The sequence below is a fragment of the Rhinatrema bivittatum genome, chromosome 6, assembly GCF_901001135.1.
Source record: "Rhinatrema bivittatum chromosome 6, aRhiBiv1.1, whole genome shotgun sequence".
NCBI lineage: Eukaryota > Metazoa > Chordata > Amphibia > Gymnophiona > Rhinatrematidae > Rhinatrema > Rhinatrema bivittatum.
The window spans coordinates 84,660,019-84,687,496 of record NC_042620.1 but is presented as its reverse complement, the minus strand read 5'-3'; the positions used below and the strand labels follow the sequence as shown (position 1 = coordinate 84,687,496).

At 42.6% G+C, this 27,478-nt stretch overlaps 1 protein-coding gene across 1 annotated transcript in view; it reads right to left on the bottom strand.

Annotated features, from left to right (window-relative positions):
* Window positions 1-3,391: 3,391 nt before the first annotated feature.
* The window catches only part of GALNT5 (polypeptide N-acetylgalactosaminyltransferase 5), a 115,556-nt gene continuing 91,469 nt past the window's right edge, over window positions 3,392-27,478 (bottom strand). The window contains exons 7-10 of the mRNA XM_029605523.1: window positions 25,727-26,050; window positions 14,970-15,050; window positions 7,887-8,048; window positions 3,392-4,298 (exon numbers count right to left, since the gene is read on the bottom strand). Of these exons, the coding sequence (XP_029461383.1) occupies window positions 4,158-4,298; window positions 7,887-8,048; window positions 14,970-15,050; window positions 25,727-26,050 (708 nt within the window). The 3' untranslated portion in view covers window positions 3,392-4,157. The remainder of the gene's footprint in view (window positions 4,299-7,886; window positions 8,049-14,969; window positions 15,051-25,726; window positions 26,051-27,478) is intronic.

Sequence of the window (27,478 nt, the reverse complement as noted above, 5' to 3'; positions counted from 1 at the left end):
ATACAGGGCCTCCCTTCCCATCCCCACATCCCATACCGTACATCAAAATGTCACCGTCCACCGAGGTGAATGCACAAGAGTTAATTAATTCCGGTGTGACCCCAGCACATGGCGTCAGTTTATGAAGAAAGAAGACAGAAGTGGAGCGCTTCCTTGGAGCTCAGAGGCTTGGGTTCCGGGTCTGGGCCTGATCCTAGGCTGAGGCCCAGGCTTCGGGACATTGTCCTCCGAGCCAGGCCCGGGCTTGGGTTCGTGCTAAGGCCCCGGAGTTGGGACCTGGCCTCTGGGCCAGGCTGTGGTGTTGAAACCTGGGCCTGGGCTCTAGCCTAGGCTGAGGTCCAGGTGTCGGGATCTGGCCTGGCCATCAGATATCTGACGGATCAGATAATTATTCCCAGGGAGAAGCTTGGGACCAAGCTCAGGTCTAGGTCAAGGGTCAAAAGTTGGCCTATGCTCTGGGCAAGGCCCCAGCTTTGGGCCTATGCCGAGGTGCCAGTGTTGATCTTGGGCATAGGCCACAGCCCCTGCTTTGGGCCTCTGCCTATGCCCTAGGCGAGTTCCCGGCCTCGGGCTTAGGCATAGGCCTGATGCATTCATTTCAATTGAATGCAAGAATAAGGTTCTTTTCATTTGGGAGTGGGGCCAATTTATTTCAGGGCCCCCCAGAATAAAATAAATTGCCCTTATTCATAGCATTTTTTACAATTTGTTTGAAAAAAATACACATCCCTAGTTACTGAGATTAAGCAATCTCAGGCCCTATATGCTTATCATTTCGATGATTTTGTACTGCCTTTTCTAAAAAAAAAAAAAAAAAAATCACAAGCCTTTGTTCAAAATTTCCATCTAAAGGCTTGAAAGCTGAGATGATTCTTCTGAACTGAATGTACTTTGGGAATATTTTGATCTAATATCAAGTGAGAAGGCTAAACAAATTGTATCAGCTATGAGAGTAACATCCTGCCCTTTAAAGCCGTGCAGTTCTGTGATACTTAAGACAATCATTATTGTTATTGCTATCCCTTTAAAGAATTTAATCAATAACTCTCTGACTAAAGGACAACTCCCTCTCCAGCTATAACTATCTGTCATTAGTATTTTATTTAAAAATGGCTTATCTTGATCAAACAGATATATACAACTACAGACCAATTTTTATGAATACCTTCCTGGTCATTGAGCCTGTTGTTTTATAGCAGTTACACGATTTTCTAGATGATCATGATGGACCAGTTTCAATTTGGCTTTTGGCCTAAGCATTCAACTACAATTCTTCTCAGATCCAGCTTGGACATTATCTGGTGGGGTTTTGATGTAGGTAAAGAATCTCTCTTGGTACTGCTTGATGTTTTGACAGCTTTTGATAATGTCAACCATATTATCTTGATTAAGAGTCTTGCTGGTCTGGGTATCTCCGGTAAGGCCCTTGCATGATTTCATTCATATTTATCAAGCTGATTCCAGTAGGTCTGTAGTGGAACTGAAGCTTCACCATTTAAGAAGAGGAGTACCTCAAGGTTCATCTTTGTCCACTACACTCTTTAATATTTATTTAAGACCTATTTGTAAATTATTGATGGGCCTGGAGCCCCACTACTACATCTATGCAGATATTCAATTTTTTTTTTTCAAATTATACTGATGTTAACACTATTTGGGGTATCTTTCTATTTATCTGAATTTCATTCAGAACTGGTTAATCCTTAAGAGGTTGATTCTGAACATCTCAAAGACTGAAATCATAAGGCTGAGCCATTATTTAACATCTATTTTTCCATCCAATTTCTAGAAGTTTCTATTCCTCTAGCTACTGAAGTTAGGAATCTTGGTTTACTTGACTCCAGACTTAAATTTAATGCTCAGATTAAGTTTATGATCCAAAGATCTTTCTTCAAATTACGTGTTTTAAGAAAAGTTCAGCCATACCTGGAGTTGAGGAATTTCATAACAATTCTCCAGCCTCTAGTGGTTATATCTAATCTGCATTATTGTAGTTCTGTTTCTCTCTCTCTTTCTCACTCTGCCATTAAAGCTCTCCAAGTTGTGCAGAACTTAGTGGCTAGGGATTTTGATAGGAACAACATGTTATGAGCACATCACACCTGTCCTTCTGGCATTTCATTGGCTCCCTCTTGCTAGCATGGTCCAATTTAAGATCATTATGCTTGTTCACAAGACTTTGAACGATGATGCTTCTCTTTGCATCAGTTCACTTCTTGAGCTTTATCATCTGACTAGGAACCTCCAATTATTGGGAAATTCCTGATCCAAGATTTACCAGATTAGTAGAGTCCAGTGAAAGAATGATTGCTACAATGGCTCCCATCTTTTGGAATCGGATGCTGGAATTGCTTAGGAAGGAATCCTTTTGCTTCTACTGAACATATTAGATGATACCATCAGTGCAAATCATGTATGTTTTTAAGTTTTGTGTACTAATATTTTAATTGTATGTTTATGTCTGTTTGTTTTTATTATGAATATAATTTTGTTAGCCACTTTGGACTTTTGATAAATGTGGCAAATAAATTGTATTTGATAAATAAACATAAATTCATTTTAGTGCAAACCCATTAACATTCTTTGACTCCAGATTAACGTGCACGATAAGGCCTTAGCACATAGCCTGCTATTCCGGGTAAATTCAGGGAGAGTGTGTGTGTGTTGTGGTAGAGTCTGTGGGGCTGATGCAATACAGTGCACTCAGCAGAGCACACTGTATAACCCGCACTCTGACACGGGTTAAATAGGCGCTAATCCACCCCTAATGTAATAGGGGGATTAGCATCTATTTAATCCACTTTGGACGCGGAATGAATGTAATTGCCTCAGGTACAAACTTAGGCCTAGATTTATCAAAATGCGGTAAGTATCGCATGCGATAGCAAAAAGGGTGTGGTTTATGCAAATATTCAGTTTATTGCAATTTGTGATAATTACCTATGTGAAGAGCTAATTGTGATAATGTTATCAGACTTTGCAACAGGTGCCAGACCTGTTGTATTTCCAGCATATATATGTGTGTGAGAGAGAGAGAGAGAGCGCAAGCGCAACTGGCCATAATGTCATCTCCCTAGATAGGTATTTGTATCCCTATGGTAGACCCACCTAGTAATTCGAGGTGAGGTTTAGGTATTAGTGTAGGAGGTTAGGGGCCACTTTGACATTCAATGTGAGACGTACAAACAGAACAGTGCTCTCGTGAAGATTTGATGGCCTTCAGAGTGAGGAAACTCACCCAAAGATGAGATTTATGAAATGTTCTCTCCGTCTAGCTTGATGTTACCCAGGTAGAGAGTCCATCAAGCAATTTGGCAGCAGCTCTTTAAATATATAAAACTGGGTTTTTATGCAGCATATAAATGACTTTGAAAAGGCCCCCCTAAATGGCCTTAGCATGCATGCTAACGTTTAGTGTAAATTAGCCCCTAAATTCTGTATTCAAGGTCCACTACAGTTAAAATGTGCAGCAGGTATATATTATTAATGACTTTATTTTCTTTAATCCTAGCTTAAAAATGTCAATAAACATAAATCAGCAATAGCAAAGTTTGATCTGCCTCTGGACAACCTAGCAGATACAGCCATATTTATCAGACTCCGTGGGATGTTTAAACTTGCCAAGTTTCCTCTGCACTGGCTTGGCTTTTACTTGTGCTAAAGCAGCATTTAGCACGTGTATGGTACCTCAGGGAATTATCACAGAGGAACACTCTGGAAGCTGCTTACTTTTTTACCTATCAGCAAAATACACTTTCCATTCTCACTTGCTGTCAACTTTAGCAGCAACCAGGTATGTCAGTTGATGTCTTGAATTTATGGTATCAGTATAACAGATACATATTATCTCAGAACTCTTTTGGCAAGTCAAAATTGTTTCTATGCGCAGAATTCTACAGGAATTACTTCCATAGGAAGAAACATGTAATTGATTTTGATAAGATGCTCTTCTAAATGGAATAATCCTTTGCTAGTATTTAAAAAAAAAAAAAAAAAAAATTCATTGAATACTTTAAGATGATAACATTAAATTATTACATCCTCATAGGGCACTTCAGTAAATCGTCGAAGTGTTTTGTGGAATCAGCATGTCTTGGAGGTAGTATTCTCATGCTCATCATTTTGGAATACTTTGTTCCTTAACGACATCCTCGTCTTCATTCAGTATAATAATTTCCAAACTGCCACTTCTGGTATTGATTCGAGGAGTCACAAGAATTTACCCTAATGGTTGTGTGCAACTGGTCCACTTCCAAACACATTGGCTGAGAAAGGTATTCCAAAACAAAATGATCTGTCTGAAGAAAAGAATACAAATAACAATGGATGAGACCAGCTCAACAAACTGTTTACAGAAAAATAGAGGGGTTGGAAATAAAGCACCAGAAATTATTGAGCTTTATGAGAATAATTTTCAGAGTCTATTGTGCCCTGGAAAAACTATACTCATTCTTTCTCTCATAGGTTTCACATGGGGATCAGCATTCCTCACCCATTTCCAATTCAAAATTGCTGTGACAAAAATAGGCCTCTAAACCATTCTTTACTACTATACCAGTACTGGACTTTTATCACACATTCTGAGCTGGGACACTGGTTAATTGCTCCAGCAAAATTGCTCTATTTTTGTTCTTAAACATCAAGGGGTAAATTTCCAAAGACTAAGGCAGTCTTCACATTGGTAATAACCGAGTTAACCCACCATCACCTGCCCTATCCGGGTAAATGGATTCTCAGCTACCAGAGCGTGCACACATACTTTTGGCCGCAGAGAAAAGAAGCATTCTAGGGGCATTTGGCAGGCATTTTGGGAAACCATGCATGTATTTTCCATTTTCAAAAAAAGTATGCATGTGGTGGGCATGCCACTAATGTGTGTACTTCATGTCATCATTTAAAATCATGTTTGTATATGAATGTTAGTCATAAATAAACCAATATATAAGCACAATATATGCAGATCAGGTTGGCTTGTGTGGAATGAAAAGTACAAGCATACAATCATTGCCAGTTAAGCACCCTAATAAAATAAACTTGCTAAAGCAGGGGTGGCCAACTCTGGTCCTGAAGAGCCACAAACAGGTCAGGTTTTCAGGATGTTCACAGCGAGAGACAGATTTGCATGCACTGACTCCAAGGTATGATTGTTATAAAATGCAATAGCTGCGCGCACATGCACACCAGATTTTAGCATCTGCACGCATGTACGGGCCGCCCATGACTCGTGCGCACGGGATTTTATTAAGTACGCATGGTGACACGATCGGGTCTAGTCCAAGTCCCTTCCAGTCCACTCAAATTAAGGATGCGGACAGGGAGGGAACTTCCCTAACTCTACCCTTCCTACATTTTCCCCTCTCCTCCTGACTCCTAACCTAAACCTAACTACCCTCTATTTTTTTGTTTTCATGCTTCCTGCTCCTCCGGAGCAGAAGTATCTTCCGCATGCCGGTGCTGTCCTGGCCCGCCCCTGCCCCGCCCAGACCTTTCTTCTGGGCCGGCACTTCGGGTGATAGTGTTAAATATTTTGATGAGTCTTTGCACTTACCTCAGAATATGGGGTGGGGGGCAGGGAGGCTGCTTTCTTTTAATCTTTTGGGGGCGCTTACGGGAGGATGGTGGAAGAAGCTCCATATCAGTTTTAGTTTTTAGTAGGATGGGGACGGCAGGCCTGCATATATTTTTTTACAATTGTTTTGTCCCCTAACCAGCTATATGTTGACTATAGTCAATTAAGGATAAAGTTATTTGGGTACATGTACCTGGATTATTTTAGACCTGCTCTCAACACAGACAGAATTACTTGGCTCAACTTAGTTGGATAACTCTGATATTCTGCTAAGTTTAAGCTCTTCCCACAGAACACCTCTTTCTTATCTGGATATATTCTGGCCAGGTAATATCTTACCTTAGCTAAAACTAAGCTTGACAGTGAGGAAATATATTTAAACCCTCAGGTTTTTATTTCGCTGGGGAAGTGTGGCCACACACCTGCATGTGCTTGGCGACACACTACTGTGTCATGATACACCAGTTGAGAACCGCTGCTCCAGACCCTTCAAACCCTTCCGAAATAGCTATTTTTTTTGTTTTTTACAGTTGCACCTCCTCCATAGCAGAAGCAAAGTTACATGGCAGAGAACCTGGGCGTGCACTGGGGCACTGTTATGGTTTGTGAGATGCGAGTTGTTACCACCTGTGTGGAGGGGCCCCACAGATCCGCACCATCGGGAGGCGAGGTCAGACACAGCGGGGAGCTCTGGATGCAGCTATGGAGAGGTCCCGAGGAGCCAGGAGGGCACCCCAGTAGGGAGGCGGGCTAGAGGCCGTACCTGGGCAGGGACCCTGAAGGGAGAGGCACCAGACAGGCCACAGAGCGGGAGGTGCGAGACCGTCCGTGCAGGAGGTACTCCGGGGAGGCAACCCCAAGGGGAGGAGCTGCACAGCATAGAGGGTGATGATGTAATGCCATAGGCCAACCCACAGAACAGGGAAGCCTGAGCCGAGCCTCTACTGGTGATGTATGCACAGCCCCGAAGAGCGGAGGACTGCTGGCAGTCTTGATATAGTATGTAGACGTGACCCCGAGTAGTGGGGAGGCATTTACAGTCACAGAGAAACAGGAGAGCACTACCCCGAGGAGCAGAGAAGCTCTGGCAGTCACTTGAGTAACACATAGGTGCGGCCCAGAGGAGTGGGGAGGTGCAGGAAGTCTTGTACAGGATGCAGGCACAACCCTGAGGAGCGGGGAAGCCCTGTTGTAGAACTCACGGATTGTAGAGTTGTTCCAGGAGTAGTCCCGAGGAGCGGGAGGCCTTGCAGGGCAGGACCCAGGAGGCGCGGAGCCAGCCCGAGGAGCAGGGTAGGCTAGGAGAGCTAGTCCCCGATGCGCACACTGGCCCCTGAGGAGCGGGTACCAGACAGGGTCCAAATCCAAGCCCGATAAGAGTAGTCACAGGAACACGAAGGCAGTAGTCAAAGAGACTTACGGAACTTGCTGCCAAGTCGGCTAGCTGAGGGCGAAGGTGGAGCTTAAATACACAGGTCCGATGACATCATCAGACAGGAATGCCACTGAGGTTCCCGCTGAAGAGGCTTGAATGGAGGGCCCGGTGGCGCGCATGCGCGCCTAGGAAGGCCCGAAGTTGACGTAGGTGGTGGTGGCGTCCCGGCTGTCACGAGGATGCCTGAGGAACGCAGCGGTGGAGGTTGGCCCGAGGTGCAAGGAGACCCGGGGAGGGCAGGAGAGCAGTGCAAGAAGTAAGTACACGTGGTCGCAGCCGTCTGCGACCAACGGGCGTATCAGGCACATAGGTATTTATGCACATTTCTCTTGGCCACACACTGAAACAACCATATCTCATCCAGACAATGACCCTTTTTGAAATTGAGTGAAATGTGTGCACAGCGGGAGATATGTGCGCATCTGGACGGCTTTTAAAATTTGGTTGGCGCGCACATTCCCCAACTGCTGTGCACGACTGGTTTTTCAAATCTATCTCAATGTGCATAAACCATGGTTTATACTCCTGTATCAGGTTTTGTGTGCATTAAACATGACTTAAGTGCACAAACTATTTTTGTGTGTAGAAACCATGTTTTGTGCATCTAAATCACTGTTTGTGTGAATTAAACATAAGAAATGCACACTACTCTTTTTTCTTTTTTGCACATTTTTAGGTTTACACACTTTTTATAATTCCTAATGTATTTGCATACCATTAGCTTATTGCATTGGGAGTTAACTTTTTTCTAGTGCATGAGAAAAGAAAATGTGCGCTAACGTTCACCATACATTTGTTTTTACTTCCATCTTACTACATCAGCACCACAATTAGAAAGCTAAATGAAGCTGACCCTTCATTGTTTAATTAAGTTGTACTTACCAGCAATGGTTGAAATGTTATTAGAGATTTATGCAACCATCGTAGGTTGTGGTTCTTGTTATCACAAGGATGCAGTCCCAGTATATCTTTCAGTTTCTCTGGTGCTAGGCAAAAGTCCTCATGCTTCATTAATCTTAACCAAGTATAGCTGAACTGTTGATTCTGTGGAGAAAAATAATTACTTTATGATGATTGAGGCTTAATTTGATATTTTATACCCTCTTCTCTCTGTTGCCACCTCAAAATACAAATTTGAATTATATTTTCTGATTACGATATTTTCCCTTTTCTTGTCTGGGAGCTAGAAAAATGTTACCGTATTCCTTGACATTTTGTTTACATAATCTCACCTACTTTGTTGCAAGTTCCTCCTCTCAATCCAAGGTGTGGCCTTTTAAAAATCCATCAAACATACAGAAGAGAATGTACTGGCACTGAGAGAAAATCAAGCTTTAAAATGATAAGTATCATATAGCGCATTCCTTCCTGTTTCTCATTGATTACACTACTTCACCAATATTATATATTGATTAGGTATTCCTTTTGATCATACCCCAAAAGAATTACTTATTTAATTTTCCACTATAAGAAATGAATTTTCTAAGACTTGTGCAGGGTTTGTGTGTGTAAAAGTGGGATATACATATGCACTGTGCCCTTTGTGTCTGCCAAGTACATTTTTATAAGGTTGGGAATATGACTCTATTGCCGACGTCACATGTAACTGTATGTGCATAAAAAGAAGGTGTTTTGAAAGCATTCCAGCAAGTCCATGCACATTTATGTATTTTATAAGCAGAGTACATGCAGGTGTCACCAGACGTGCACACAATTTTATATCTGCTATTTAAGCAGCAGAATCTAAACCCAGCGGTTGGATTGGTGGTGAGTTCTGGAGATTGTGGCAAGTAGATTGCTGAGGAATCATTGTTAGTGCTTTTCCTGTGCATTCTGTGTTTCTCAGCTGTGTGCCTCCTCTGTGGGGCAGCTTGCCTGTCTTTTCTGTTTGGAAGTCTGTATGTGTGAGCTGCATGTGCCTGCTGCTTGAGGGTCTGTGTGCTTGCTCTTTGGGTGGTGGGTGTGGGTGTACTGGTGGTGAGTATGGGTATAATAGGGGTGAGATTTGGTATACTGGCGGTGAGTAATAGTGCTGCTATAAGCGCTGTAAATGTTTGAATTCTGTAGAATCAGCAAAAGGGAGAGGCAATAGAAGCAAAGAAGGTACCCCATGGAGAGCATATATAGGCACAGGACCCAGTTTCTGGGCTTGTCAGAGAAGCAAGTGATACACAGATTTAGGTTTAATAAGGAAACTATTCTATGCCTATGGCATTAGTTGGAGGGGGATCTGTGGCCTTTCCCATAGAGAAGTCACACCTTGCCAGTACACCACAAAGTTACTACAGTTCTGGGGTTTTTTTTGGCCATTGAAAGCATCCAGACCAGTCAGAGTCACAGTGGGACTAAGCCAGTCAACCGCTTTACACTGTATTGCAGAGTTTATTAGTGTTCTGCTCAAGAGAACAAACTGATATTTTTTTTCCTGTAAGTATATGGCACCAACAGCCAATAATGACATTACTCACTTTCCTTCAGTTTGGGGGCAACTGATTGCACATACATTGTAATCAGGTCACCTACTGGGAGTGAGGCCAGCTACTGGAACTGCAAGGACTTTCACTCCCTCAAAATGCAGGTGATCTGCAATCCCACAACCCTCATAACTGATGCAATTTTTAGGTTTCTGACTCATGCCACAATACCTACACTTTATTACAGTCAGGCACACATTACCACTTCAAATGCGGTTGAATCACAGTGGGATGGCTTCTAGGTAAGAATGCAACTCTGACAACTGCTAGTCTAAGTATCGCTGTGTTCTTGAACCACCTAACATGCCCAGAGAATCCTACAGCTGAGCGCTACAATAAGGCAAAGAGGCAGAACCAGAGCTGTAAGAGAGAGGACTTTCAACCGCCTCAAAACTTGATTTAAATGTTTGGCCAAAAGTCCCTGGTGGCCCAGCGGGGGTCCTGGAGCCATATCCTGCATTCGGGCCGTCGGCTGCCAGTATTCAAAATGGCGCTGATAGCCTTTGCCCTTACTATGTCACAGGGGCTGACCAATGGTGCCGGCCATCCATTGCTCCTACCATGTGACAGGGGCCGACCAATGGCACCGGTAGCCCCTGTGACATTGTAAGGGCAAAGGGCCATCAGCGCCATTTTGATTCGTAGCAGGCTTGACAGCACGATGGCCCGGAGGGAGAGATCGCTTGCGAGACCCCGCTGGACCACCAGGGCTTTTAGTAAGTCTTGGAGAGGGATCAGGATGGTGGGGGGTTTGTAATACAGTGAATTTGAAGGGTTGGGGTAGTTTTTTTTTTTTTTAAATAAATGTGCCCCTCCCCCCTGCACTAACCCAAAAAACGAATTTTCCCCAAAGTTCGGGGAAAATCCGTTTTGTGGTTTGCGTCCCCCGAACCACGACGAATTAGGCAATTTCATTGAAATTGCCTAATTCATGATAAACGAATGTACATCTCTAGATGCACTGCAACACATCCCCCATTTTGTGCAGCAATTTCTGAAATAGCCCTCCCCCCATTCTCCCTCAGCAGCTCTGCCAACCAGTCATTCTGCAGCATCATTCTTTTTTTGCTAGAGGAGACTGCATTGGCTCGTCATTAGCGGGTTGCATGCTGGGTTCAAGGTGCAAATTTACAAACCATGGATCCTTAAAGGACATCAAGGGCTCAACCTCATTCATCAGTTCCTCCTTGCCCTCCTCCTCATTGTCCTCATCCATCTGCACCTCTGCTGGCTCTCCTCATTTTGCATCTTCAGTATGGCCATCTACTTCCATGCCTCTTGCCTGCCCCTCAGATGACAGCCCTAGCCTTTCTCCTTCCTCTTGCACAGCAGTGCAAGAGGAAGGAGAATAACAGCATGGAGCTTCAGCAGGTATTAAGTAAGTTCCTGGTATAGATTATAATTTGTCACTTATAAAGATTTTTTATTACGGCTACTCCTTATTTAAGATACAGTCTTTAGTTGAAGGTCCCCCAACACGGTCCCGTGTTTCGCCACCCGGCTGCCTCGGGGGGGGGGGGGGGGAAATAATTTTAACAGCAATCTGAAAAGCGCAGAAATACAAATTAACCAGGAACAATATTGAGAGTGCAAGCATTGCTTCGGTGTGTTGTTGGCTTCAGCAGGTATGCCATTTATTGATTTATTTAAAAGTATTTCTTACCCATACCCTCCCATGGTTCAGGGCATCCTTAAAAATAAAAACATCAACAATAAAATACAAGGCAGCTTACACATCCATCAACCATCCAGAAAATATAAAAACAATGCTAAGAGGTTCTCTTTACCTCGTAGCTCTCGGGAGACCATGTTGCTTGAATTAGCCAGATAAGTCAAACCCAGTTTCAAATAAGTAAGTTTTCAAAGCTTATTTTAAAGGCTTTAGTCTCTTGGATGTTCCAAACATCAGCGGATGTCAGGGGTCTCTGGGCTTGGCAATCAGGGCTGACCCAGAGGTAAGGGAGAGGCAGGGTGGACACAAGATGGCAAGGTCAAGAGCTGGAGAATCACCAGGAGAGACACACAGAACTGGAACACTGGAACTGAACACAAGCAGGCACTGAAGACTGGATTGTGAAACAGGAAGTTTTATGTGCTGGAGTGCTGTACATAAATTCAGGATGATACTGTAAAGTGTGCTCAACTGAGCGCTGTTGCATCCTTCAAGACGGGCCCTCCAGGGTCAGGTTCAGGGAAAGCTTCTGGGGAAAATACAGCAGCTTTGTAAGTAGACCCCCTAAATTTGCAGTGAATCAATAGAGAGTAAAGTGACTTGGTCAAGATCTTAAGGAATGTCAGTGGTAGAAGTGGAATTTGAATACTTGCTTTACTGGTTAACCTAAGTGCTTTAACAATAGGCTGCAGTGGCTTTACAAAATGGGAATAAGAACCTATAATAAATGTTAGTAAAATTATGACATTACAAGAACTTCCTATTAAGTGTGGTGGATGAGCCCATAATAAACATATAATAGGCTGAAAAAATCTTATAGATCTACCACATAACTGGAGATCAACTTCCTAATGATTCACTAGCAATTTTGCTTGGCCTACTGACAGAAAATCATTTTCTGATATCTAAGGAAGAGGAGGCACATTTCCTTGTTGCTCCTTGATATAATTTAGCTAATTATTGGAACTCTCAGGTACAATCCTCATTAGAAAACTGGTTTTACCAAGTTTGGAGCTGATTGAATGAAAGGCTATAACGGTAATTTAATACCGTGAGTGCTTATTATGAAGGCCACAGTAGGTGGTTAACATTTTCATCTGAAGGAAATTAATAGTTGTGTATCACTGAAGTTTTTCCTTCATACTTTGTACCATTTGCTTTGTCATTACCATGGAGCTGATTACATTCCTTGTAGGAAATGATAATGAACATGTTACCGAGGAATGGAAGCCTTTTTTTCTGGAATTTGCAAGTGGAGATCACAATGTATATTGTTACCCATGTTAACACATCATTTTCCAAGAAAATAACTTCTTAGTTCTCTTGTATCCAAAGTTAATCATCTCTCTATGTGTTGTTGCTTGTCTTTGCCTTTTGATGTTCCAAGCGTGGACTCTTAGGCAAAGGGGCAGTTGGCACTACCTGCAGAGAAGAGCCCTGCAAGTCCCCACTGTCAGCAGGTAGAGCTAACTGAAGCAGAGGCCAACTGGAGCTTCATCAATACCAGGCCTCATTCTCCTCAGGTTGAGCCCTTGGGTGCCAGGGCCAGCTGGACTTAGACATGGGCCACTGTGGAGGTGAAGATCCATCGTGTAGAAGAGGTTGCAGGCCACAGAGAAAGCGGAGTCAGAGCAAGCAAGCGGTCAGGGCAGGCAGCAGGTGAATGAAGTCAGGTTCGGGCTGAGTCAGAAACAGGCGGAGTTCGCTCGATGTTGATGTTCAGGTAGTGGTCAAGGCAGGCAGAGTTCAAGCAGCATTGAGGTCCAATCTGGGGTCAAGCCAAAGTCCAATCCAAAGTCAGTCAGAAATCTGATCCAAGGTCAAGCCAGTTTAATCCAAGGAGATGAAGGACAAAGAGGAGGATGAGGGACCACAGGATTAAGGCAAGGTACTGCAGACAGATGGGAAGGGGCGGGGGGGGGGGGGGGGGGGGGGGGGGGGGAGGAAGACGAGAACAAGAACTCAAGATGAAGCCAAGCCAACAAAACCGGGATCAAGACACAGGTACTTAGGAACACAGCAGGAACAAGAACCAGTTATAGGAGTTCGGAATGCAGAACGCTGAGGCAAAGCACTTCTCAGAATAGATGACCTATTGCCGAGGCACTGAAGAGACATCTAGGAGGGCCTTAAATACTGAGCAGGCTATGATATTATCATGAGGTGCCTGATTCCTGCCCATGGCCCTCTAAATTGCCGTCAGTCGGCTTGCGCGCCCTAGGAGAGTGGGACCAGGAATGGTGGCATTCTGCCACAAGTGCTTTGCGGCATGATGTTGGGCCACAGTGTGACCTGCTGCCTCATCAGTAGGAGGAGGCCGGTGCTGGGGCACCGGAAGGCTCTGCAGGTGGAGATAAGAGCAACAGTCCGCAGGACAGACCCGTGGGCTGCTGAACGCAGTAGTTGGGTAGCTTATACTGTGTAAAATGGAAAATAAGAATCATGTATTCAAATGTCACTTACTGTATACATTGAAGTGTTGCAAAAGACTACCCTAAAAATTTGAATCCTCTGCCCCTTCCCTTGACTTTCAAGAAGATAAATTCCAAGGAAATGGAAAGGTTGCTAAAGTTAAAACAGACTGGGCATAAAACATCAATGGAAACATGCACAAACATACTTCCTCCTTTAGAATGCCTGTCTTTGCAGAAGAAAGACTCCCTTTCTCTACTGAGAGGATTCATAGTAACCATCTGGTATTTCACTAACACCGGTATCATGAGGGGAGCATGTTTTTATCTTATTTTGCAGCATGTCAATTTTAGGGAGTGAAATGAACATCTTTTTAGCTCTTTGCCGTTTATCCAGGTGAGGAATCAAGGTCATAAAGACCAGAGCTTTAGCACCTCTAGCCCAGGTGGCACTATAGATGGTAGTCACCAGTATTACTGAACAGGGTGGCTACATTTCATTTCCATGCCAGTTCATCCTTTTCTGATAGCATATCAACAGGTGTGGTCAAAGATATTGCCACTGAGGAATAACTTGCAGACTAACTGTTGCCAGTGGAACTCAGTGATATATGGTTGAATTTCTGCATCGTCATGTATTAAATGGATTCTGAGTAGGAATTGTATACTTGAAACGAATAGCTAATTAGCATGTTGGTTGTCAGTTTCAGCAGTGAGATCCAGGGCCGAGGTGACATAGAGAATGAATTACTGTTGCACCCTTCAAGATGGACTCTCCAGTAATAGGTTCAGGATAGCCTGCACTAAAGTTGGCTGCAGTGTAGCTTTCCTATGCTGGGAGACAGCCTTAATCTGCAGCCCACCTGGCAATTTCACAAAAGCTAAATTCAATAGAAAAACCTGCTTCAAGAAAAAAAAAAATCCCCCAAACAAACAAAATTGATAGCTATGACTGTAGATAGTTATTATTGGTACCTGAGAATTAAACAGATTTGATGAGGGTAATCTCTCATGCTTTTTGCATGAGAATATGAAATTTATCTTAGCATCCATGGGGATGTGATACTGGTAATGCAGGCTTGATTTGAATGCTGATTAAATCATAAACTAAAAATTTGGTCATGGGATGACCACTTATTTACTGTATAAAGGTGAAATGCTATCCAGGGTGAAAAATGTAATATAGACAAAAGATACAATAAACTCGCACAGTTTAGCTGAATTTATCAAAAATAAGGGAACTGGCCTCACAGTTTATAGGTGAAGGGAACAGCGAATGCTAAATTGAATCACTGACAATGTAACCACAAACAGCATGCATCAGCATAATAAAAGAGCACTTTGTAAGCAAAACTATACTTGAGAAACAGTAGAGCGATTAAGATAACTAACAGCTTGTGGAGCCTACCTTGCTGAGAACATCACAGGTCTCGAAACCAATGATGGAGTTCTGAACAGAAAGACATTTACCCAAAGCCACATTAGCAAGCTAGAAAACAGGAAGAGGAAAGAGAACACAGTCAGAGAGTGCAAAAAGACATCAACATTTTAATGAGCTAGAAATGTGTCATGTTGAAACACAAACTTGCAATGAGCCTAGAAAGGCACACAAGATATTTGGTGGCATAACTTGGCGCTATCTTTGTAGTTGCTAGCTGTAATAGAAACATAATCCAGCTGAAGCACAGTTATAGGAGACATGTGATTCCATCATGAAGCCAACAGATGCTTTCAACAGAATCTTTCCTCAGAGTCCTGAAAAGAGCCTGAGTCGATTTTTCTTTTTTTTTTTGTTAGCGTTGTTTTTCCTCCCAAAGAGCTGGATCAAGTATTTTGAAATGCTGTTATAATACCAAAACATCTCTCCCTGAAATACTGTATTAGCAAGCGGAGTGCGGCAAACCTGAGAGCACTTTCCTTCCCTGCAAACAATTTGTCTTCTTACTGTCTCTGGTTCTCCTGCTCTACTTAAAGAGAAGGCACAGTTTCAGAAAATTGCTTTATTCAGACTTAAATCTACATTTGGTACAGCCACAAAAGTGAATAAACCAGAACACTGAGGGATAGATTTTCAAAGGCTTGTGCGTGTGTCCATGTGTGCACAGCTCCCGGCGCGCGTACATGGACATGGCGATTTTATTAAATGCGCGTGTCGCTGCACGCATGTTAGAAAACATGATTACCGTGTGCACACGCGTGCCCGATTTTAATATCTCGCGTGCGCAACGGAGGGATTTTAAAAAATAACGTGTAGCGACGCAACTGGGCCTACACCAGTTTCCTCCCAATCCACTTCAATTAAGGAGCAGACTGAGAGGGAACTTTCCTATCCCCAACTTAGTTTTCCTCCCTTTTCTCCTCTCCTCCCCGACCACTAAATCTAGCCTATCGTAATTTGTTATGTTTTAGAACTTACCCGCTCCTCCGAGCAGGAGTAAGTTCTGTGTTCTGGCCAGCTGCCGGTGCACGTTTTCCCTGGATAGGGCCTAATAGCCACTGTCCCGGTTGGCCCCCGCCCCCCCCCCCCTTTCAAGGAGCCCAGCACTTCGCGTGTATCAGGAGATATGCGTGTGTCCGGGCCATTTTTTAAATATGCTCAGCGTGTGCATGTCCAGCCACGCGCATATCATCTGGTTTTTGCGTACACCAGACTTTGAAAATTTGGGCTTATGTTTGTATCATAGCTTGAAAATGAGAAAAAGATAGTTGTAAGGTTCTTCACTATTCATGCTTGATTACTTTGTAAGGACTGGGTTTGTTGCCTCTTTACCTCCTCTCCTGCCTTAAGCCTGCTCTTGGGTGTCACATTCCCCTAACCCTTAGATAAAATACTGAGATGTTAGCGGTTTGGTATGCAGGCAATAACTTCTGCATAAACCACTGCCTGTTAATATTATATCTGCACACATGTTGGATTCTTCAAATACAAACCACACTAAATATAATATCAAGTCAAGGCATGTCCATCGGGAAAATCAATGTAAACGCTTATTGCAGGCAAAAATGTTCCAATGTATCAAAACGTACAAACCTAGTGGACCCTATTTTTGTATGTTTTGACTCATTCACATGTAAATTGATTGGTCCTAGTGGACTGGTCAAATAACCAAGATTTAACCCACTTTTAAGTGCCAGTACTATTGATTCTACGGAAAAGATACCTTATTTTTTAAAGAGCATTATTCCTAAATAATGGCACATTGTTAGCAAGCATTTTAAAAGCATCTGGTGCACGTAGATCACATAGGAAGCATTTCCTTTAGTTTTAAATATGCACATTGACGGTAACTTTTAAACAGCTGCGCGGGTGTGCACGTACGTGCCTATGCCATCTCGCGTGAATGGACGAGGCCATTTTATAACATAGGTGCGTATATGCAAATATCGACTCTACTGTGCAAGTGGGGGGATTTTGCTAGGTATGTGCGCCGACCAATAGCTCCTTTTTCCCCATTTCGTTCCCAGTTCATTCTGGTAAAGGATAGGACTTCCTAACCTCCCTAGTGAGATAGCCTCCCTTTTATCCTATTAGCTCTGATCCTTCAAACCCTGTTGACTAGCCTTGATCTTCTTTATTTTAAATCCTACCTGCCATCTATAGCAGGAGTAAAGTTACACTGTAGGGGACCCCGGCGCGCGCTTGTGCACATAAATACGCGCAGACTTCAGGTTGCAGACCTGGAATGACCATGCCCCGCCCAAGTCCTGCTTCTTTTTTGGACTTCCCGATTTGTGCTTGTACCCGGAGATGTGCACGTACTCGGATGCCTTTTAAAATCCGCGGGGCATGCTCTGGCCTGAGATACTCGCGTATCTCCCGGCTTTGGCACACATAGGGCCTTTAAAATCTGCCTCATTGTGCAAATGCTGTACAGTACAATACTTATTGCAAACACTGACATAGAAATAGCGTAACATATCTTTGTTTAAATAGGATCATAACGATTGTGCATCTTTCATGCCACCCTACCTGGAAAAGCAAAAATAAACCCACCAAGTATATTAGCTAATAAACACAGAAGACTTAAAACCCAACGTGGAGGAGAAGCAAATTGCTATTTTGATCACTTTAAAACAGAACTAAAATAAGAAAGAAAAAAAATACAATGGGAATGGCCTCCAAATTTGACTCTATCATTAACTTTTTAAAGGACATTACTATGTATATTTCAACTAAAAAAAAAATCAGTTATCTTCTTGCAGCCTTGAACCAGGGTAGTCTCAAATACTCAGCATCTCTTTTGTTGGTCCTTTGAAGTCAAATGGCACAAATGTTTTTTTTCCATTCCTCACCTATGAATATGACTATGTGTTTTTAACTCTTCTTCTCTTCCTTTACCCTCTTTCGCAAGCACTTTTTTAAAGCCATTCTCTCTTAATCCTCTCCAATTATTCTCTTCTTCTCCCCCACCTCATTTCTCTTTATTTATTATTTGTCCCTTTTATCCCTCCCCTTCCTCCTGTATCCTTTAATCATCCTCTCTCTCGCTTTTCCCTTCTTCATTCCTTTCTTCATTTCTTCTTCTTGACAAGAGAGCAAGAGAGACAGACAGACATGGGAGAAAAAGGGTGAGAAAACCCAACAGAGAGTGAGTGAGAGCGAGAAAGAGTGTGACTGATGACCCTGGCATTGCTTCTCAGGGTGCACCCAGTACTTCAGCTCCAGTGCCGGCATCCACCCCGAAGGCTATAGAGAAGGGATCACGAAAGAAATCTGCGATCTGGAGCCACTTTAAAGTGATGGAGGAACCACGTTTTTCTCAGTGTAATTACTGTGCCAGGGCTATTAGCAGAGGCAAGCAAATGAGACATCTAACTAATTTTGGCATGGTGCATCATATGCAGAAGCAACACCCAACAGTACTGCCATCTGGGGATGGTGGCAGTACCAATCAGGGGACCCCTTTTTCCAGGCAGCGTAAAGTGGTTGAAAAGGAGAAGAGTCACACCATGCCCTCAGCCGCTTCTAGCAGTCAGGTGGCAGGCCAGCAGCCCCCTGCCATGTGTCAGAAGCGACAACCCACCATGGAGGAAATGGGGTGGTGTTCGGTAATGCTATCCCGGGGAAAGAGGCAGGCAGCCTCAAAAGTTGTCACCAGGAGCATTGGGGAAAAGATTGCCCTTGATGACCAGCCCTTGCAGATAGTGGAGAATGTGGGTTTCAAGCATTTGCTGAAAGTCTTACTTCCAAATTACAAAGTCCCCTCCAGAACCACATTTAGCAGACAGGTCATCCCCAGCCTGTACAACCAGTGTCGCAGTCGCATCCAAGCGCTACTAGCTAAGGCAGAGGGGAGTGTGCATTTCACCTGCGATATCTGGACCACACTGAATGCTGCACACTCTTACCTCTCCCTGACAGCACACTGGTGGGACTTGGCTGAGGCAGGGGCAGGCAGCAGCTCTATTAGTGAACAAGTATCAGGGTGGAGGTGGGCTTTACTGCACACCCACCTGACGGCCGACGCCCATTCTTCAGCCAATATTCTAGCATGCATCAGACAGATGCTGGCGGGCTGGCAGCTACACCAGCGAGACAGGAATCTTCAGACAGGGTTCTTTGTCACAGACAATGGTGCAAACATGATAAAGGCAATATCCAACGGGGGCTTTCAGAACATATGATATTTTGCACACACTCTGCACCTGATAGTGAAGTCAGTTCTGGGGTTGGAATCCAAGCACCAAGAGAATGAATACCTGCAGGACTTAATACACAAGTGCAGGAGCATAGCAGTGCACTTTCACAGAAGTGTGAAGGTGGGGCAGGTTCTCAGACAAAAGCAGACTGATTTGGAGATGCCTCACAAGCGACTCATTCAAGACATTGCCACCCAGTGGAATTCCACCTATATGATGCTGCAGAGATTAGTGGAGCAGCAGACACCCCTTCATGAACTTTCTGCGGCATTGGACATAGGTGTGCATAGTCCCCTAGAGCATTATGATTGGTTAGTCATGAGTCAGCTGGTAAAAATCCTGGAGCTCTTCAGGGATGCCACGGAGGAGCTGAGTTCCAGAAGTGCCAACTTGGCTGACATTATCGCTATAGTTAATTTTCTGGAGAAAATTTGGAGGGCTTTAAACAGGAAGAGGGAATGACAGCAGAGGTGCTACATTGTCTGGACTTTTTGCAGAAGCAGGTACAAGAGAGATTAAGGCCTTTAATAGAAGACCACACATACATGCTCACCACAGTCTGTGATCCCCATGTGAAAGGGAAACTCGCCCTACAGTACGATTGTCTCCTATTGGTGAAGGACCTGCTGTTAGTAAAAGTCCATGAACAGGAGTGCCATAGGCAGAGACAGATTAGGCATAAAGCAGAGGAGGAAACAGCGGGCACTTCAGAGAGTAGTGCTAGCCCAAGCTATCAGTGACAGCTAGTACTTCCTCCTCCACTTCAGTACGCCAAAGCCATGTTGCCCATAAAAAAATCATCTGTTCTGGAATGGGCTAGAAAGAAAGCAGCTGGCATGAAGGTCTCTCAGCCCACCCACGCAAAGGAGACACCAGCACAAATGTCAGTGACACAGTATCTTTCAGAGCCCACAGAGGACATGCAGACAGATCTGCTGGCATATTGGGCACACAAGTCCACAGTCTGGCCACACCTAGCCAAAGTGGCTCAGCGATATCAGTCATGTCCACCAACCAGTGTGCCCAGTGAACATGTATTTTCAATGACAGGAGATATCATGAGCCCTCGCTGCTCAAGGCTGGCACCAGAGTTGATGGAAATGCTAGTGTTTTTGAAAACAAGCATGCCTTTGCTTGGGTTTCCAAATTTTCCCTATGAATGGCAAGATGAATAAAAGCAATTGAAAGCCTTGCAGCAGCTCCAACTGCCTCCTATGCTCCAGATAATATCAGCACATGTACCTGACCTGAAACGCTGTGCCAGTCTGTCCAGCCCTTATGTTACTACAAGGGCCTGACCTCAAATGCTGTGCCAGTCTGTCCAGCCCTTATGTTACTACAAGGGCCTGACCTCAAATGCTGTGCCTGTCTGTCCAGCTTGGATCTTGGATATTTCATATGCTCAATAGTTTTCATGACCTTCATAATACGGGCCAATTTCCCAAGATGTTTCTTAGGTGCCAACATTAATATTTCTAGTGCTATAGAAAACTGGTGGTAGTTGTACTCTAGTTCATCCTCTGTGTTCCTATAGTTTACAGAGGCACTGTAGGATACAAAGTCAACATAGGTTGATATTGTAGATTTGGACTTGAGTAGCAGTTTTCTTATTTCTCAGAGCTCTTCAAGTTCCTTTGTCATCAGCTGAAGTGCATAAGTACAGTTAATAGCTTCTGTGTATTCACTAGACACAAACGGAACCACCACACTCTAGGGGCCAACCCATTCTAGAGAGCACTTTCCTGTGCAACGGAAAGGGAACTCTCCCCGGGTGTAGCCAGCCTATCTCTTAGTACCCATTGACCCATGTTGAACCAGAACTGCTGTTCACATGGAAACCTCCTCCACATCGACTCGCCACACTTGAAGGCTCATGCTCCACTCTAGGGGCCAACCCATTTCAGGGAACCCTTTCCTACACAAAGGAAAGGGAACTATCTCCAGGTGTAGCCAGCCTATCTCTTAGTACCTGTTGACTCATGTTGAACCAGAACCACTGTTCACATGGAAACCTCCTCCACGTCGACTCGCCATGCTTGAAGGCTCATGCTCCATTCTAGGTGCCAACCCATTTCAGGGAGCCCTTTCCTGTGCAAAGGAAAGGGAACTCTCCCCGGGTGTAGCCAGCCTGTCTCTTAGTACTCATTGACCCATGTTGAACCAGAACTGCTGTTCACATGGAAACCTCCTCCTCGTCGACTCGCCATGCTTGAAGGCTTGTGCTCCACTCTAGGGCCAACAATCCATTCTTTCATGTGCAAAGGAAAGGGAACTTTCCCCAGGTGTAGCCAGCCTCTCTCTTAACACCCACTGACTCATGTTGAAACCTCGGCCTTCAAAATTCTCGTTTGTATATCTGCTACGTCCACCACATTTTAAAAGACCAGAGAGAGCTCACTAGACGCCAACAGAAACACCCCACTCTAGGGGCGAACCCATTCTAGGGAGCCCTTTCCTGCGCAAAGGAAAGGGAACTCTCCCCGGGGCCAGCCTGTCTTACCCCTATCAAAACCACAGGGACCTGACTACCTCCGCTCTGCCAGCCTGTCTTGCCCCTATCAACTTTCTGCCACTCTGCCTTGCTGCCATACACCAGACGACTTACTCTACTCCTTGTGGTGTTCTTGCCACTATCATGGTTCCTCAGTGTGTTGTTGCTAGTCTTTCTGCTGCTTTGTCCCTTTATTGGCGCCTTGCAGTTTTTTCTGGCACTCTTTCTGCTTGCTATGTTCCCCCTTCATTGTGCTGTAGGATGTTGATTCCACTTGTCTTGCCACTTTGCCTGTTGTGCTGCCTTCGAGGGTTCATGCATCTGTTATCAGTGCTCTCTTTTGAAGCTGTGGTGTGTTTTGATACTCTCACTGCTGCTTTGCACCTCTGTTAAAGCACTCTTGCCACTCCTGGTACCCCTTTACCCCTTTATAGTGCCTTAGGCTATTCATTACACTTTGGTGCCACTTTGCCACAGTCTAAGTACCTTGGAGCTCTTTTCTCGTTCGGATGATTGCTCCCCAGAAGTTTCATCTGAATTGATAAGAAAACCCCAATTCTGCAGCCAAAAATAGGCTGCAAATACTTCCCCCTTTGACTTTAATGGGAAAATGGAAAACGAATAAAACTAATCAACGAATTGGTTTTTCCCCCTATGAAACTAATGCAACAAGTTTGGGTCCCGGTGAAACAAAAACTGAATCGAAACTAATGTTTTCCTTCTGCACATCCCTAATAATTAGGGACCTTCATTTTCAGTTTTTATTTCATTTTTTCCTGGAAATTTCAATGTTGTAATGAAAAAAAAATCAGTGGAAAAATGACTTTGTTATAACAGACAGGAGAAAAATCAGTGAAGTGATTTTTCCACTGAAATTCCCAGGAAAAATAAAATAAAAACTGAAAACGAAGGTTCCTAATTATAGTGCATGCATCTGACTGCAGTTTTGGAACATGATAACTTTCCAGAGGTCATGTATTGTTTTATACTGCCCTCTGCTGGTCAGTTTATAAATGATCTCAGCATTTGCTTCTAGCAAGGCTTTCAGAGGAACTAAAAAAAACAAAAAATCCAGATGTCCCAGGGATAATCATGAGACGAGAAGAAAAACTATGAAAGCATGTAACAAAGGAAGCATGGAATTTGAAAACCTCCATGTAACCTAGATCTGCTATATAGATTATGAGGGCAATATTCAAAAAGCATTTTCAAGCTGGCTGGGTTAAGGCGGTGAATGCTTCAATAGGCAGCATGTTGTTTGGAAGAGGAAACGTATCAACAGAAAAAGCAAGTGCAGATCTCTGTAGGTACTTTTCCCTTGATCCACAAGCAGGCTTTTCCTTTGAGAACCAGTGCAAAGTCCATGGGTTAAAGTACACAGACTTTGCAAGTAACTGCATTATTTTGAAAATTCCCCCATTTATAATCTTGCTGTCAGAACTAGAGACGTAAGGAAAGCCAGGATTTAGATCCCACCGACACTCCTTGTGACTTTAGGCAAACCATTTCACTCACCACTGCCTCAAATATGGACTAAGGGGATAACTTTCAAGCAACTACACATGGCGGCATATATGCACATATACAGCCGTACGTAAATCTATAATAGTATTTTATAACCTGTGCGTATCATATATGCACGTAATATAAAATACTCATATCTTTATCCTGGAACATATGTGCATGTGTATGCTTACATGTGAACGCATGCGAAGCACTGAAAGCGAGCATTTCAATGCATTGAATGTGTGTACTTTTCCCACCTATTTTAAAAATATACACACAAATATTTTACGTGCAAAAATAAAGCAGGACTTACTCGTGTAAGACCTCCATTTACGCATGTAAGCCAACATATTTTAAAACATGCGCATATAATTGAAATTAATCAGTTTACCAATTACTCCACCAGTTCATCGAGACCCATCTGATTCTTCAGTCTGAGCTCCCCCCAGTTCAGTTCACCCTGATCTCCCAGCTAGAGAATATTACACAATAAAAAAGTCTGATATTGATTACTCAAGATAATTAGCAGGTGTAAAATTACAAGAGTTAAGTTGCAAAATGTTTGCGCGTGTTTTTTAAAATAACTTACACATGTGTTGCCTCCACCCTGGAATGCCCCAGACCGCTCCTTTTTTTATGAGCGATTATGTGCATGAGAAATGTAAAATATACGCATACTTATGACTTTTATAAAATATCAATAATGCCAACTCAGGCTACTTACATGCAAATATGTATATTTTTATGAGTTACAGGTTATGAGTTACAGGTAAATTTTCAAAGGAGTTACTTGTATACATGTAATATACTACCATAGCAATTTTCAAAAGCCATTTACCCACGTTAGGCACAACTTAATGCGGGTAAGACTTATTAGAATTCAATGGTATATATTATAGCAAATTTCACTTACTCGGGTAAAGTGCCTTTACGTATGAAAAACCCAGTTTTAAGCATGCAAATGCTTTTGAAAATCTGGCTCTTTGATCGTAAACTTTCTGGGGAAGGATCCTTTGTATTTACTGTATATGATTTGTAACTCACCTTGAGCTCAGATTTTCAAAGACAAGTAATTAAATACAAAACTTTTTAAATCCAAATTGCTATGGATTATCCATTTTTACCTGTGATATTTTAACTAGTAAAATTTGATTTCTGATACCCTCTAGTGGTGCTAGCTTAGAATTACAGCATTTGAGGCTGGTGTAAATTTTACTGATGTATATAGGCTGTATGGAAACTGTTTCAGAAAGCTTTATTAATCTCTGAACTCCCTGGTTCCAAATCAGAAGTAATCTGCACATATTAAGCTGCTGCAGCATGCTCCTAGAATCATAATGTAATGTAATAATAATAATCACAATAATAATAAATGAATGAAAAAAAAATCATAGACATTTTATGATATGACCCTTCCAGGGCTTGATGCAATCTTCCTGTGTGCTCCCTTTTGTTTTCATATAATTTCACTCCAATGTGGTACAATTTACAATGTCCCTTTATTCAACTGACTTACATAATTCAGCTTTCAAAGCAATACTGAAAACTTGTCTTTTAAAATCTAACGTTCCCAGGACATTAAGTATGGGCCTGGTTCATTACACTCTTTCCTCATGGAAACAAATAGGAAAAGACTCAGTGGATTTTCAAAGAGCTTAGCTAGCTAACTTCAGCTGTTAGATAGCTAAACCTCTGATGTTAAGAAATGAACCCTGCTGAGTGGTTAAATTTAGCTACATAACTTCACTGGGAGGCTGAATTTAACTGTTTAAAAAAAATGGAATGATGTGAAGCTGCTTCTAGGATGAACTCACAATTTTCAGCATTAATCAGCTAAGTTTAGGCAACCAACACCAGCCACAAAAAAGGCAGGTCTAAATCTAAACAACCTAAATCTAGCCAGTCACATTTTGGAAAGTTGGATTTAGGTGAATTTTCACTTGCAAACCACTGTTTCTGTACAGGCGCTTAAGGTTGCCAACTAAGTTTTAACCAGTGATCTTAGCTGCTCCCAGCTCATTTGGAATTTTATTCTTTAGTGAATTAAGCCCTATGAGGTACATTTTGAAATGGTACAGGGATACCTAAGATTAATTGCTAAAATTTAGAAGGTGACCTTAAGCATTTTTTTCAGCCACAGCAGTTTAAAGTCCCTAGATTTAGTTGGCCATTCAGCACTAGCTGGCTATGCTGTAAGCCTGCCCCAGAAATGCCTCTGGAGCCACCCATTTTGTTTCGGTGGCTAAATTTAGCAGCCCAGTATATTTAAGGGAATACATTTAGTCACTTGGCAGCAGAAAATGTATAATATCAGAGATTTAACATGCTATCTCTTTAAATTAGCAGGTCAAACCCTGTGAAAATTCACCCCTATATGCATTAGCTAACTTTGTTGGACTATTTCTTTTCATAGTACCTTAGTATTAGAGAAAAAAGAATAAGGAAGAAAGAGAGATCTATATCTAGCTCTTCCTGAAAGTAGATACATACAAAATAAATAAATAAATAAATAAATAAGCAAAACTTACCACTCCATTAGCTCTAACTGTGGGAGCATGAAGGTCTGGGAAAACATTTTCCAAATACCACTTGAAGGTTTTACAATTTAAAGACTTTCGGAGTTTTTTTTGTTCACTTAGATCTCCAACATCATAATTTCGCGTCATGAGGTGGGTACCGTAACCATAGAAAATGTCTTTATATTCATCCAACCAGACCTCAGCAACACGGACCAAGTTCCTCTCTACTGTTTGTATGCGGTCTTTGGGAAAGCTGTATGGATTATCACTTCTGAAAATGTGGCCGACTCTGGAGCATGGAATGATTTCAATTTCTCCACCGCACATCCAAACCTCATCAAGAGTAAACAAGAAAATGAGCAAATGGTTAGATTACCATTTTCTAGTACTGAATCATAAGTCAGCCACAGCACATCGTTACAGCCATGCAGCACTTTGTAGGTACGTCATATTAGTACCTGGGCACGATATTGATGAGCCAACATAAAGTTTACATCCAATACATGCCTATGTGAAACTAATTTTGAAAGCAAACTTGTGTGTGTAAGTTTGCTTTGAAAATTATTCCACCAAAACTACCTGTGCGTAATTGTATCTGTTAATATATGCAAACGCAATTTGCATATACAGAAGTACAAACCCCTCCCCACCTCCCACTGCAGAAGAGCCTCCGCTCAGTCTGGGGAAAATTACATGCATACATAGCATATGTAACGTTACTATTTATACCATTGTAAGAGGGGGGCACTTTTAACTCGGTGGGGTTTGGGGGTTGGGATAGGTTTGGGGGGGGGGGGCTGTCAGAGGTACAAACAGCAAAGTTGACATCATTGAAGATTTTCTGTCGTTTGGAGCAATGAAAGGTAAAAGAGGAGTTGATCTGTACGATGTACTCTCTGCCTAGCTCGATCATATTGGTCTCTACAGAGTCTCTCTCTCTCTCTCTCTCTCTCGCATGTGCGATAAAAACCTTTCTGGTTGGTAATGTGCCTGTGGTGGATTAACCAGCATGCGATGCGAAAATTAGTGCTGGTGCAATAAATTTATCGCAGCTTGCAGAAATTACCTATGAGGGAGTAAGTAAATTATCCTAACTATGCCCCCTATTTTTTTTTTTATCATGAATGCTATTTCTGCTGAATTTATAGCATTTTGTTAACTCTAGGGGTAAGACTGTCTAAGAACTCAACAGAATGCTATTTATCAATGATAGATTATTGTCATTATATACCAGAGGATTACATCCTGTATTAAATTCTGTGAGTTGCAGCATGACATACATAATATGGAAATATTTGAATATTGTATGATGAAATAATAGTTTCAGGATAAATGATTCTCACAATATCAATTTTTACTCTGCATTATTGAAAAAAACCAAACATATAAAACACCGCCTAAAAATAGCTTGCAGTATTCATCAAATTGGAGGCACTTCTATGATAGATCATAGCATTTGCAAGCTTCATTGTTTAGTTTAAACAATGCAGGTCTATCAAACATGGTTGCTTGATGACTTGAATTGCACTCCACTAATTCATGGTAAGACTGAGATGAGTACAGAGATTTGTCAAATCAGTTAAAAGAAAAGGGAATGTATTGCCAATGTGACCATATGACCATTTGAGCTTGCATAGTCAATGCACTATGTTTCATAAAAATACAGATGGACATTTTTGCATAATATGCTATCTTCTTGATCAAATTATAGTGTGATTACACTATGTCTCAGCTTAACACAAACTTACAAATACTTAGATT